At 42.3% G+C, this 15,786-nt stretch overlaps 1 protein-coding gene across 1 annotated transcript in view; it reads right to left on the reverse strand.

Moving 5' to 3' along the window:
• Window positions 1–15,786, reverse strand: part of vash2 (vasohibin 2) — a 108,132-nt gene that overhangs the window by 56,506 nt on the left and 35,840 nt on the right. Inside the window, exon 4 of the mRNA XM_055639764.1 lies at window positions 3,597–3,671. Coding sequence (XP_055495739.1) covers window positions 3,597–3,671 — 75 coding nt within the window. The remainder of the gene's footprint in view (window positions 1–3,596; window positions 3,672–15,786) is intronic.

A 15,786-nucleotide genomic window follows, 5' to 3' on the forward strand; every position in this document is an offset into this window, starting at 1 on the left:
TCGGGCTTGTTCACCATTAAACACAATCATGGCTCATTATCTCTTTCAGAGGCCAGTTCGCAACTCCCCCTATTCCTTGCCTTTATCAAAATGCACCTTTTTCTTGAATAAAACATGATCAATGGCCTTCACTTCCCTGTGAAGAATGTTTGGTTCTAAATGGCATGACCCATCTCCATTGACAAGAGAAATACTCTCCTGATAGTCGGTCTTGCCCTGTTAATATTTAACATTAGCCCCACCTTCATTCATTGACGCTCCAGTGACCTAATCACTCCTCTCATAGGCCAGCCCTGTCACTTCAAGTCTACAAAATGTTAGTGGGACACCTTCCACCGCAAGAATATCCCTTCCTTGGTAAAAGGAGACCAAAATGGCACAAAAAACTTCTGACAGGGTTTCACCTGACAAGGCTCTTCACACCCTTGCTCCTGTACTGAAGCCTTCCTGCATTGAAGGCTACTGACCCTTTGCCCTTCTGACTACTTACGGCATCTAAATAGAAACATAGAAACATAGAAATTAGGTGCAGGAGTAGGCCATTCGGCCCTTCGAGCCTGCACCGCCATTCAATATGATCATGGCTGATCATCCAACTCAGTATCCCGTACCTGCCTTCTCTCCATACCCCCTAATCCCCTTAGCCATAAGGGCCACATCTAACTCCCTCTTAAATATAGCCAATGAACTGGCCTCAACTACCCTCTGTGGCAAAGAGTTCCAGAGATTCACCACTCTCTGTGTGAAAAAAGTTCTTCTCATCTCGGTTTTAAAGGATTTCCCCCTTATCCTTAAGCTGTGACCCCTTGTCCTGGGCTTCCCTAACATCGGGAACAATCTTCCTGCATCTAGCCTGTCCAACCCCTTAAGAATTTTGTAAGTTTCTATAAGATCCCCTCTCAATCTCCTTCTACATCAATGTTTGGTGTAGAAGGATACTCAGGTCTCATCACAGCTACCTTGTTCTATCGATCACCTTGCTTCAATACAAACCTGAGAAGTTTTGAAGTTCTGTTGCAGGGTCTCAATCCAAAACATAATCCCCCCCTTGGCCATCACTGCTGCTTACATCCAGCAGTTAGTATTTTGGTTCAGATTTCAACATCTGCTAACTTTTTGGATTTTTTAGTTTAGTTTAGAGATACAGCGCGGAAACAGGCTCTTCGGCCCACCGAATCCGCACCGACCAGCGATCCTCACACACTAAAGGACAATTTTACATTTATACCAAGCCAATTAGCCTACAAACCTGCGCGTCTTTGGAGTGTGGGAGCAAACTGAAGATCTCAAAGAAAACCCACACAATCACGGGGAGAACTTAAGAACTCCGTACAGACAAGCACCTGTAGTCAGGATTGAACCCGGGTCTCTGGCACTGTAAGCGCTGTAAAGCTGCAACTCTACCGCTGCGCCACCGTGCCACCCTCTTGTCCAATTCAATATGGTCACAAATGTTTTTGTAGAAGGCATCCTGTCAAGTAATAAGTTCACCGATAACAGAATCATTATGATTGGTAATTTGTTCTGGTGTCACGCAATCAATGCAAATTCTAATGCACAGACTGGAGTTTCTTGAAAGGAACTCCACAACTGAACCTTTATCCCATCAGTATATGCAGGACCTAAGCCATCTTTCAAAAGTGGAAGGACAAAGATTCCCTTTTATTGTCTATATCTAAATGTTCTTCTCAGCAAGACATCAATCATTGATCTAGAGTAAGTGTTGTGACTTTAAAAAATCCAATACTGAGCCTCACATATTGGGAGTGCATATCAGCTATTCCATCAGAGGTCACTGGCTTTAGTTTAATTTAGTTTATTTTAGATTAGAGATACAACGTGGAAACAGGCACTTTGACCTACTGAGTCCACACCGACCAGCGATCCCTGCACACTAACTCTATCCTACACTAGGGTCATTTTTTACATTTATACACAGCCAATTAACCTACAAACCTGTACGTCTTTGGAGTGTGGGAGGAAACCAAAGATACATAGAAACATAGAAAACATAGAAAATAGGTGCAGGAGTAGGCCATTCGGTCCCAATATGATCATGGCTGATCATCCAACTCAGTATCCCGTACCTGCCTTCTCTCCATACCCCCTGATCCCTTTAGCCACAAGAGCCACATCTAACTCCCTCTTAAATATAGCCAATGAACTGACCTCAACTATATTCTGTGGCAGAGAATTCCAGAGATTCACCACTCTCTGTGTAAAAAATGTTTTTCTCATCTCAGTCCTAAAAGATTTCCACCTTATCCTTAAACTGTGACCCCCTTGTTCTGGACTTCCCCAACATCGGGAACAATCTTCCTGCATCTAGCCTGTCCAGCCCCTTAAGAATTTTGTAAGTTTCTATAAGATCCCCCCTCAATCTTCTAAATTCTAGCGAGTACAAGCCGAGTCTAATCAATCTTTCTTCATATGAAAGTCCTGACATCCCAGGATCTCAGGATCTCAGAGAAACCCCAGGCGATCACGGGGAGAACGTACTAACTCTGTACAGACAGCACCCATAGTCGGGATCGAACCCGGGTTGCTGACACGGTAAGTGCTGTAAGGCAGCAACTCTACTGCTGCGCCACCGTGCCACCCCTAAACTAAAGATCACAGGCTCTCATGGGATTTTGCTTTCCAGCGAAGCCCCCTTAATAATTCCTAAAGGGCTTCAGGGCCTGCAGAAGGCCACATTAATTGGCAGCATCTCTGGATAGAAGGAATGGGTGACGTTTCGGGTCGAGACCCTTCTTCAGACCATTGTCTTCAGAAAATATATTGACCTTGATTTACAAAACCGCAGCATTTAAAAGATTTTTTTTTTTTTAAATATCAAGGTATATTTGAATAATGAAATTTCAATGAGTGAAGTATGTGGTCATTCAGAAGCTCTCAATATGCATCAGTCCCCTGAGCAGAAACACAGCTACAATACTCCATCTCTCAACCTCTACAACCTTGAAATTGAGGAGTTAAATAAGAGGAACTTTCGGGGATTGCATACATTTAAATAGGGAAGAAGATGGGCTTTTAAATGGTTAATTTCAATTATTAGGTCACCAGTAGATTATATAGGTTATATCCCCATTTTTGCAGTAAAACACTAACTTCCAACCAAAGTAGTTAACTATGCCAGCAGATCATTATAAATCTTCCTCACAGATCAATTCCTAACTGCGCTAGGAAAATATTAAATTCATTTCAAGGCAACAGTTAAATACTGTAGTAGAATACAAATATATATTCTGCATATATTTTTGGTGAATAATCTCATTATGTTCAATTAAAATACTTTGTATTCCAAGGGTTAAATTTTAGTCTACCAGATTTTGTAGCTGGCAGTTGACCCATTTTAAATTATGATAATTTGTGGATTGAAATGAAGTCTGGCATTAAATAAAAAATCATATTTTCCTGGCATCCCAGCTTTGGAATTCTCCTTCAGTCTCCTAGCAACTGGACAGCGTGACATGCTTTTCCTTCTGGTTTATTATTAATTTTCACAGACCAAACTCATGGATTATTGCATCTAATGAGCAGTTAGCCCATAAAATGACTCATTAAAGCCACATAAATCCATAAACTAAGGATACATTCCAAGAATCACAGCTTCAAGGCATTTAATTGGCAATGATTCACGAGTCATTTCTCTCGCTGTGTCCATCAACCTAAGGAAGACAAGAAAAAGAAAACAATTAATATCAGTAAGCAATATAACGAACAAAATCTATCACTGTGTAGCAAAGAGAAAACTGGGTATCAGTCTGCAGCATTTCTTCTTTGTCTGAAAGTGACTAAAAACAGCTGCCTGCACAAAATTCTACGCTGAGATGATAAATGGCACGCAGTTCTGTTCAAAGGGAAATTGGTAATGAAAAGCAACCACTACAATATCTGTTCTGTTTCAATAAAACAAATAAGAAGAATTTGCATTTATACAAGATCATTCACATCAGCAAAATGTTCTGCAATTCTTTACAACCAATTAATTACTTTTGAAATGTTGCCATTCATTCAATGTGACAGCTAATTTACACACAGCAACAAAACGTCTCTCTGATGGGGCATGGAAATAAATGCCTGGCTAATAGATTTTTTGTAAACATTGCTTAAGACTCTTTTGTTGACATGAGCAGACGTGCTTTTCCACTAGTTCAGAATCAGCCATTAACAATTCTGACATCTTTATAGACCCGACCCCCCAAATGTTCATCCTTTGGGGGTGAAACAACATGGGAGCACCATGTGGGGCACTGCACGTTTTATCTTTTGGTACAACAAAAATATTTTTGTTTACTTTGTTTGAAATCAGTCACAATCAGTACACAAGATCAACATATCTCTGATGAAAACTCATGTCAGTATAAAATCAATAAAATCTTCGCAAGGACTACTGCCCACTGTGCCTGAAACTAAGACTACTACAGCCCCAAAGGTTCCTAAATCCTTCAATCAAATAAATTATATTCTACGTTTAAAATTCCAATTATGAAGGTTTGTATTCACATGTAAAGTGAATAGTAATCAGGTCTTATCAAAGTTCAAAGTTCAAAGTAAACTTTATTGTCAATTCAAATAAATTGGATTGAAATTGCATTTCCCCATACTCCAAATGTGCAAGTAATATTTATAACACAGACAGACAATATACCAATAAGATAGACAATATACATTATTTAAAATATTCACAGTGTGCCAGACTGTAGTAAAATTTTGAGGTATGTTATTAAAGTGCAATAATAAAGGTGCAATATAGAAAAGTGCAAATAGCCTACTGCAGACATCGAGTTAAAGTTAAATGTTCATGGAATTTTCTTGAGTGTGTTGAGTAATCTGATGGCCTGAGGGAAAAGCTGTTTTTGAATCTGGTGGTTTTGCTCCGCATGCTGTGGTAGCGCTTGCCAGATGGTAGGAGAGTGAACAGTTTGTGTGCTGGGTGATGGTGTCTTTGATGATATTGGTTGCTCTCTTGCGACAGCGAGATGGGTATAAGTCCTGGATTGCAGGTTGGGGTGATCTGGTGATCTTCTCCGCTGTCCTCGCCACTCTCTGTAGTGCCTTCTGGTCAGCAGCAGAGCAACTGCCATACCAGACTGAGAGACTGCTGGTAAGAATGCTCTCAATGGCACCCCTGTAAAAAGTGGTGAGGGCAGAAGGGGGGAGGTCGGCTCTCCTCATCCGTCGAAGGAAGTGGAGGCGTTGCTGAGCTTTCTTGACTAGGGAGATGTAAATGTATAACATGCACATTTAGCCTGTCATCGTGGTCTCCGGTCGTCTTGGACTCCATGCCACTGGATTCTGTCAAGGACCGTGTGGTGGCTGTCTGTGCACCAGTCTCCCCACGTTAAACAAAGTCATGCAAGGCGTCCTCCATGAGAGGACAGTCATACTCGTTTCGAGTGACCGCCGATGATGATGACATTTAGCCTTGGTTCCAATGACCCATCTATTACACTGGCCTGTATGTGAAGGGAGGAACTACAGATGCTGGTTTAAACCAAAGACAGACACAAACGGCCGGATTAATTCAGCAGGCCAGGCGGCATCTCTGGAGAGAAGGAATAGTTGACGTTTCGGGTCGAGATCCTTCTTCAGACTGGGAGTCAGGAGAAAGGGGAACGAGAGATACAGACAGTACTTAGGAGAAATGAATGGAGGATATGCAAGAAGCAATGTCATCACAGAGATGCGGGGCACACAATAGGCCATTGTTGGCCGTGGGATAGGTGACGACGAGTATACGGACAGAGAAACTCAACAAGACGACAATGAAACATGTACGACTGGTGTGGGGAGGGTCTTGGAGAGAGGGGATGTTGCACTCGTAGCCATGTTTATATAACATGTTGAATGAGAAGCTAATCTAAACCCTCTCAGATGCTGACAAAACCTCAAGACATTATATTTAAAGAAAAGGAGTGGGATCCTAGTTATTCTCCTCAACTGACAATTGTGGAAGTTTGCAGAAGGAAAATTGGCATTAAAACAGCGGAATGCTTCAAAAGAAAAGTGCCACAAGACATCCTGAAAAGGATATGAAAGAGATCATATAAATTATATTAGTTTTTCTTTCTTTGAAATAGCGACCTTTATCTTAGTTGGCAACCAGCCAGTCCCTAGAACTAGACCTTGAGCTCCACCACATAAAATATGTATCCTGCTGCTACTGACTGAGAAGAATTGATTTTGCATTTTAAATGCACAATTCCTTTGGTTGTACATGGTGGCCAGTGAACTCCCCTCAACATACATTTACAGGGGTATTTGTAAAATGTAGCAAAAACTGTTCACAAAACCAATACAAATTTTAACAGAATTTCATTTGATTATCACACTGCAGTAGTCACGATTTGCATCCCCACATAGAGTGAGTGGCATGCAGACTTTCAGTTCTTTTCCGGAAAACCTGTAGGACAGTGTTTTTAAAACTACAGTCTATTAAGATCAAAATGTCCCCGTTAATAATAATAATAATATATAATAATAACTTTATTTATAAAGCGCTTTTAGACAACATCAGTTACCACAAAGTGCTGTACATGGGAAGTCAACAAAAAGTTATTACAAACTACTAAAACCATTAAGACGACAGGACTATAAAAACAGTAAAAATTAAAAGACATTAAAAGCACTAAAACAGGAACAAAGTCTCAGCCAGTGTCGAAAGCCAGTGAATAAAAGTGAGTTTTTAGGGAGGATTTAAAGATGGACAGTGAAGGGGCCTGTCTGATCTGCAGCAGCAAGGTGTTCCAAGGTGCCGGGGCAGCAACAGAAAAGGCAGCTGATCCGCTGACCTGTGGCACCGGGCAGGAGCATATAGGTGGAGCAGCTCAGAGAGGTAAGGCGGGGCAAGGCCATTCAATGATTTAAAAACAAATAAAAGAATTTTAAAATGAACTCGAAAGTGCACAGGGAGCCAGTGAAGGGAGGCCAAAATTGGCGTAATGTGCTCCCTCTTTCGAGTTCCGGTTAAAAGGCAAGTTGGCAGCATTTTGGACCAACTGGAGATGAGCCAACGTTAAGATTAAAGTGTAGCTGAAGACAAGGGAACATTTCTGCTGCTGCGCTTGTAAAACCATTTGTCAATCCTGGTGGACTAATCTAGGACATGCAATGGGCCTGTACCACAGAGTCCTCACAGATAATTTTAAAAAGTATAGAAAAATGGTTAAAAATAGATGAGTACTAAGAAATAGGCGACAAAGGATGACAAGCAATCAAACAGCGGACTCAAGGGGAAATGGTCATTAATCACATGTGCTGCATTTCCAGGTGACTACATAGTGACGCACCGCTCAGTACTGCAATATCACAGAGAGAGAGAGAGAGAGAGAGCACACATCTGCACTGCAGTGCAATTACCTCTCAGCACACAAATAAAGAATGATAGCTCAGTATCCCATCAAGCTGTAACCAAATTCCCAAGCACAAATTAATATTATAAAATAAATCTGACAGCCTTGGTACATAAATCATTAATGCACAGAATCAAAATGTAATCGAAAGTCTAATGGAATGTTGGCCATTATTTTAAGAGAGGGGGGGGGGGGGGACTACAAAAGGAGGATGTAGTGCTTCAGCTGATCAAGCATTGTATTTAATTAATCAAGTTGTGGATTAGAGGATTGGAGGTGGGGAACATCACTGATTCACCAAAATAACCCCGGGCTTTAGTATACAAACAAGAAACTGCAGATGATGGTTTATACAAAAGGGCACAAAGTGCTGGAGTAGCTCATTATCAGGCAGCCTATCTGGAGAACATGGGCAGTTGCTGTTTCAATTCCCCGAAACATCACCTATCCGTGTTCTCTAGAGATGCTGCCTGACTTGCTGAGTTACTCCAGCACTTTGTGTCCTTGCTCAGCTTTAATGGTTAAGCTTTGAGGAAAGGTTAAATAAATATCCCTTGCATAGCCTAGGTTGAGCAATTTTCTAAACAATGCAATGAAACCTTTTGCAGTTGTTGCATCTGATTTCTCAGTTGATCGTTTATTTTCTCTGACACTGTATTCTAATACCATATATGGATTGTTAACCATGCCGGCTCGTATATAATTCAATGGAGATAAAAATGGCAAAATTATCCTGCATTATTCAAGAATGCAAAATCATTAGGTGCATTGAATATAAGGGTAGGGAAGCCATGTTGCAGCTTCATTGGTTCGGCCACATTCGGAGTGTTAAGTGCAGTTCTGGCACCGTATTGCAGGAAGGATGTGGAGGCTGCAAAGAGGTTGCGGAAGAGGTTCACCAGGGCGTTGCATGGATTGAAATGTATTAGCTACTGGACAGGTTGAACCAAATTGGACAATTTTCTCTGGAGCATTGGAGACAGCGAAGCAACCTCATAGTGGTTTATACAATTATGAGATGCACAGGCAAGGTAGATTTGAGTACCCAGGGTGGAAATATCTAATTCTAGAAGGCATACATATAAGGTGAGAAGGGAAACGTTTAAAGATTTGCAAAGCAAGTTTTTTTTTTTTTACACTGTTAGGTGCCTGGAACATACTGGCAGGGAAAGTGGCAGAAGCAACTACAACAGCAACAAGTCTGAAAAAGGGACTCGACCCAAAACGTCACCTATTCCTTTTCTCCAGAGATGTTGCCTGACCTGCTGAGTTACTCTAGCATTCTGTATCTATCTTTGGTGTAAACCTGCATCTGCAGTTCCTTTCTACCAAAGGCTTCCTACACAGCAACATTTAAGAGCCGATTCAACAGACATATGAACATGCAGGGAGGGGTTAGAGGGCTATGAACCATGTGCAGGCAAAGGGGAATATTTTAATGGGGTATCATGATAGGCGCCGATATGGTGGGCCAAATGACCTATGTTGTGCTATACTGATCTATGTTCTCTATCAGTGAGCAGCACAGATATTGTTGGGAGTTCAAATAAATAGTTATCTTCCATGTCTAATGAAAGTCCACAAGACCCTTCTGCTGCTCCGCAAAATACAACAGATTTCTTGCACATTTCAGGCTGCATGTCTCAATGCTGAAGAGAAATATGATTTTCACAGGGGGAACGTTAGTTCAGTGTATTGGCCTTTTATCATGTGGTACTATGTTGATAAATATGAGAATGGATGGTTGGATGACATTGATGAAATGCAAAGGGGTTCATAATGCAACATAATCCCTTGAAAGAATGTGTTATTTTACCAAATCGGTCCTTGTGACGGATAATAGTTGCTCATGTAGTAAAATTGCATTCCTGATCAGCAGTAGGAGTAAATTATGTTTGGGCAGCAGGCATCCAATGATCTCAAACCGCTCTCAGTACAGAGGTGTTGTCCCAACTACATTCCCAGCCACACCATTGAAAATTCCTATCCCTCCCTCACCCAAGTCACACCAGCTTCTCATTTTCACCCAACAAACAGCTAGCAATGGCCTTTTTCCTTTATCATCTTTACTTTTTTGCATATCTTTCATTCATTGTTCTTTATCTCTTACATCATCGTCTATTTCTCTCGTTTCCCTTATCCCTAACAAGTCTGAAGAAGGGTCTCAACCCAACCTAATTCCTTCTCTCTGCTGACTTACTCCAGCTTTTTATGTCTATCTTCAGTTTAAACCAGCAGATGCAGTTCCTTCCTGCACATTAAACATTATTTTCTTTTTTCCTGCTGTAATTTATCTTCCTTGAACTTTCCTCAACACTTTCTGTTCTGAAGGCAGAGATTGGGCCACAGTTTCATTTGGGACACGTCAACAACTTGTTAGTAGAAACAAAGAACTGCAGATGCTGGTTAATACGCAAAAGTGCTGTAGTAACTCAGCAGATCAGATCTGGAGAACATGGATAGGTGATGTTTCAGGACGAGACCCTACTTTCAACACATTATAGGGTGGGAGAGGGGTGGAAGAAGAAAGCTGGTAAAAGGGGCGAGGCAGGACAAAGTGTGGCAGGTAATAGGTCGACATAGGCAAGGAGGGGGTTGATAGACAGATGGTTGGAACAAAGTTCAGAGATAAGAAAGGAAGACGTCAGACTGGTTTGAAGAGTTGTGGATTTGGAAGCCAGATGGGAAAATGTAGTGGTGGTGGGGGGCGGGGGTGGAGGGGATAAACAGGCGGGAGTCCAGATGAGGCACAGGGGAGGGAGGGAAAAAGATGGAGTGGGGTATGGAGGCCACAGGGATGGTTAGTGAGAGATGACTAATGAGAGTGTTCAATGTTCAATGGGGGGAGAGTGCAGTGGAGAGATAAGTTTATTTGGCCTTCCATCACAGCAATGTGATGGATGTTTATGTAAATTATGTTGTGTCTTGGGTCTATTTGTTTGTAATGTATGGCTGCAGAAACGGCATTTCGTTTGGACCTCAAGGGGTCCAAATGACAATTAAATGTATCTTGTATCTTGTATCTTGTTCATACCATTGGGTTGTAAGCCACCCAAGCAGAATTTGAGGTGCTGTTCCTCCAGTTTGTGTGTGGACAGAAAGGTCAGTGTGAGTTGGGAGTTAAAATGGTTAGTGTAGATCAGTGTCACTCATGTTATGAGTCATACTTTGTAGCTACGCCCACTAGCTTTACAGTAAGCCTCCCTGGCTTGTTCCCACACTTTTAGAGAAATGTGCTAGTATGAAGTTACCAATGCTGTAACGTTAATAACGTCTTTGGACCTTTATCCAAAGACTTCAGTTATTTGAACAGCAGAATAGCAACATGGTGTCAGAAGTGAGATTCAAACCCATGCCTCCAATCGGAGACCAGCGGATGTTGCTGCAACTTCAAAAATATGACATTGTGCTGATCCACAAGCGCGGTAAGGATATGCACCTGGCTGACACTCTCTCTCGTGCACCCCGGGAAGACCTGCGAGAATCTGCCCTCGCTGGATGATGACTTTATTGTAATGGCTGTGTTTTTTATCCCATCGTCCTGTATGGAGGACTTGGTTGTCCACACTGCTGCTGACAGTACTCTACGGTCACTCACCTCCGTCATTAAGCGCGGCTGGCCAGACAAACACTACAATGTTCTGCTGCTAGTTCAGCCTTTCTTTGCCGTCTGTGATGAGCTAATACTGCAGGATGACATTGTTTTAAAGGGACACAAGGCTGTGGTTCCTGCTTCACTGCACAACCAGTATTTTAACGCTGTCCATGCAGGGCACCCAGGCGCTGAAGTTACTGTCCTGCGGGCAAGAAGCATGTTTTACTGGCCTGGCATGGCCGATTACATCACCGAGAATGTGGCATCCTGTGCAGTGTGCAACAGCTTGGCACCTCACCAACAAAAGCAACCACTTCTTTCACATCCGGTTCCTGCACTCCCATGGTCTATAGTGGCAGCTGACATATTTGATTGGCATGGCAAGCAGTACCTGGTACTCGTCGGTTCGTATTCAGGATGGTTTGACATTGATTTTATTAGCAGCCCCCACTTCCAGCGGAGTGAGTTCAAAGTCATCTCACCATTTTTCAGTCCATGGATCTCCGGGCAGACTGCTAACTGACAACGGCAGTCAATTCACCAGCCAACACTTTAGGGAGTTTGCTGCACGCTGGAATTTTCTCACATTACCAGCAGCCCTGAATATCCACAGTCGCCCGCTCAACATTTATTGTCGAGGCAGACCCGTGCCACGGTGCCTGTGGCAGATCAGACATTGATCCCTCAGGTGATTCCACCTGAGGAGGTTCAGTCCAGGTTACAACAAAAGCGTAACATTCAAAAACAATGGTATAACAAGACAAGTAGGCCACTGCCACCATTGACCAAGGGACAGGTGGTTCGTTTGCAGACTGACAAAGGCCATGACTGTATTGGTGTAATTTCTGGAATTGCTTCTGAACCACGCTCATATCTGGTCAGTGTCGATGGCGGCACCTACGGCATAACAGACAACATATGCTGCCTGTGAACGAGCCAGTTCCACCTCCATATTATCCAGACTGTACAAGTCTAGCGGTAACTCCTCCGCCTTAATTAATTCTTAATCTGGAGTGTGATTGGTAAACAATCTTTCCTTTATGAGGTTAGATTTATTATTGTCACATGTACCAAGGTTTGTTTTGCATGCTACCCAATCAGATCTGATACTAGACATAAATACAATCACACCAACTCAGGTACAATAGAGCAGAGAGGTGGAACAGAGTGCAGAATATAGTTCTCAGCATTGTAGCGCAATAGTTCCATAGACAAAGTTCTATGTCCGCAATGGGGTAGAGGTGAATTGGACAGCACCCTACCTTATGGATGGACCATTCTGAAGCCTGATAAAAGAGGGGAAGATGCTGTTTCCGAGTCTGATGGTGTGTGCTTTCAATCTTTTGCCCAATGGGAGCAGAGAGAAGAAAGAATGATCAGGGTGGGAAGTCTTTGATTACATCGGCTGCTTTTCTGAGGTAGCGTGAAGTGTAGATGGAGTCAGTGATGGGGAGTCTGCACCAAGTGATGGATTGGACGACATTTACAACTCTCTGCAGTTTCTTGCGGTCATGGGCAGAGCTGTTCCCAAACCAAAGCTGCGATGCAAGCTGACAAGAAGTTTTTTATGGTGCATCTGTAGAAGTTTGTAACAGTTGTTGGATACGCACGCAAATGTCCTCAGCCTCTTAAGAAAGTAGAGATGGAGGTATGCCTTCTTAGCTGTCGCAACAATGTGGTTGGGCCACATCAGATGCACTGTATATGCTCACACCCTCTCACACTCACACACGTACCCCCCTTGGGCAAAGTATTTTTCCCCCATCGTTTTTATTCTACATTATTTCAATGTCCCTTCCCAATCAAACAGGGAATTAAAGTGAATTGTCTGCCATCCTTTCACCATAGCAAGGTGGATATTATGAGATTCCATACCTGATAATATTGCAACCAAATGATCCACAGTACATCAAAGCAGCACTCAGCTACAAACAATTTTAGATGAGTAAAAAAATAATTCCCAGCCGCATTCAGGGAACAATTTTTTTAATGGTTCACAGTTCATTGATGATGTCACATGCGTGTGAACCGAATCTCGCGTAAATTCATTCCAATTCACAAAATTTCCTAACCATGATTCAACTTGACTAATTCACCTCTTCCAATTTCGATGCAAGATCATTCATCTGAAAAGGTGACGTTTTTTAAATGCACTGAGGCTTCCTGGCATTTTGTTATAATGCTGGCAAATACTGTTCCTGGCTGTGTTTACTAAATAATCAGACTTTATGACCCTCGAAGAATTGTGGCAGCAACTGAGTCCAATATGTTCGGAACAACTTGTTCTTGTATAAAAAAACCCAATCCGCCAACTTGCTTTAGAAATATCAAATGAAATTTACTTATTTAGAATCATGGAGTCATACTGCACAGAAAAAAGAAGCCCTTCAACCCATCATGTCCACGTCGACCATTAAATACACCCGTATACTTATCCCATTTACCAGTACTAGATCCATAAACCTCTAGGCCATGGCAATTCACGTGCTCATCTAGACAGTTAAATGCCATGAGAGTACCTCCCTCCTGCAACCTTGGAAAATGCAGTTCAAACATCAATATCCTTGGGTGAAAAAAAATCTTCCTCAATCCCCTCTAAACCCCTTAGCCCTTAGACTGAAAACTATGCCCTCTAGTATTAGACAATTCTGCTTTGGGGAAAGATATCCTATCATCTACTTTGTCACAATTTTGTATCTCTCTTTCATTCAGATCACCATTTAAACTCCTCATCTCAAAAGAGAGCAAATCCAGCTTATCTGGACCTCTCTATCCCAGGCAACATCCTAACAGAGTGCTGGAGTAACACTGCAGGTCAGGCAGTGGAGGGAATGGGGGGGGGGGGTGACTATTCAGACCACTTCTTCAAACTGGACCTGACCCAAAATGCTGCCTGTCCATTCCCTCCACAGATGCTGCCTGTCCTGCTGAGTTACTCCAGCTCATTGTGTTTTACTCAACATTTGTGCATCTACAGTTCCTTGTGTCAACATCCTATTAAATCTCATCTGTAATGCAAATGAATATCCAGGGAATATGGTTTGACAGTAGTCGAGAGGTCGAAGACAAAGTGTAGCGAATGTACTTGTTCATAGAAAGTGACAAGCAACATTTATTAGGAGTGTATTTCTGGATCTTAGCTTTTCGCTATGCATATTGGTCTCGGCTGACAGCTCCTGATTAATCAGGCAAATCTGCAGATATACCAAGTTAGAGGCACAGCAAGCTGTAAAGATGCAAAGGCCTATTGTTAGTACATTTGGTATTCTACACCACTAGACCACTATCATATCTTTAATGCAACTTCATACAAGACCAAGCACTTCCAGGATCAAAATGTCTAAGAAAGAACTGCTGATGCTGGTTTAAATCGAAGGTAGACACAAAATGCTCGAGTAACTCAGCGGGTGAGGCAGGGTCTCGAACCGAAACGTCGCCGATACCTTTTCTCCAGAGATACTGCCTCACCCGCTGAGTTACTCCAGCATTTTGTGTCAGGGTCAATATCACTTGTAACTGCTGGAATACACACACTTGGAAACTTCTGACTAAGTTGAGACAACAGAGGAGGCCACCAACAACATTGAGATGCATGCCTCAGACAATGCACTGGTGGAGTTTAGAGATCCTTGCATATCGAACTGGATCTGTGACAGTGCATTTTTATACAAAGGAAGCTAAAAATGCACAGCAGTCACTCTTTAATGAGTGTAACGATGGTGTTCCTCATGTGACATCAAATCTTTAGCTCCTTCTGTGGGATTTTTACTCTCCTCGCCATCCAATGGTGACAAAATCTCAGTATCGAATAATAAAATTGCCTGGAATTTGTGGTTATAAAATTGCCTGGATTGGTGGCAAAAGTAGCAGCATTTATTTCCGTTTAATGCAGAAATCTCCCAGTTAGCCCTCCCCAACCACCAGAGCTGATTTGCACCCATCTTCAGTGAGATCAAGGAAACGGAGTGTTCTGACAGCAAACTCAGTGAATACTGAATTATTCTCGCTGCAAAATAACGCGATGAATTTTAATTTTGCTGGGCGAGGCTGTGCTAATCTTCTTTGACAGCTCCCCGAGCTGACAAACAAACTGTTTGAGAAGGATGAGAAGGCAAGAATGTGCTGAAGCTGCTGTACGGTCCCAACCCACACTGTACAGAGACGAAAACATTCCAGTGGGATGACAACGTTACAAGATTCACATTCCAGTACAGTTTCAGGGTCCTGACTGAATAGAAATTTCCACTGATTCAATGCACATACTTGTCCTTCTAACACACATGGGTACACCAATGGTTACATTGCTGGACTAATATCCAGAGATCTGGACAACTGATCCCAAGAAGTTGTGGAAGTAAATTTAAATAAATCTGGAAGACAACGCCAAAACTAGTGATAGCTTTTATGAACCAGATTGCCATTAAAACCCATCCGGACAACTAATAGTGTATAAAGAAGGAAATCTAACTGCTCTCGCCCATGCCTGGTGCGATTCCAAACCGCAAACCCGGCCGAGATCAAGAAACTGCAGGTGTTAGATATCCAAAAATAAAAAGAGAAAATGCTGGAAACACTCAGTAGGTCAGTTAGCAGCTGCTGAAAGGGAAACAGTTAACATTTTTTGGTCGAGATCCTTCAACAGCACCACATTTGTAACAGCTCTTTGAAATGGCCCAGAAAGCTACTAAGGGTGGACAGTAAATGCTGGCCTTGCAAGCGATGTACACATTGTGCAGGGCAAAGAATGACTTGCAGAAATTTGATGCAATAACCAGTGCTTTTGCACAATTGTGCTGCCATTGTCTTCAGTGCCATTGTCTCTCTCTGCCATCC

Source organism: Leucoraja erinacea, chromosome 8 (assembly GCF_028641065.1).
Source record: "Leucoraja erinacea ecotype New England chromosome 8, Leri_hhj_1, whole genome shotgun sequence".
In the NCBI taxonomy this organism is placed as follows: domain Eukaryota; kingdom Metazoa; phylum Chordata; class Chondrichthyes; order Rajiformes; family Rajidae; genus Leucoraja; species Leucoraja erinaceus.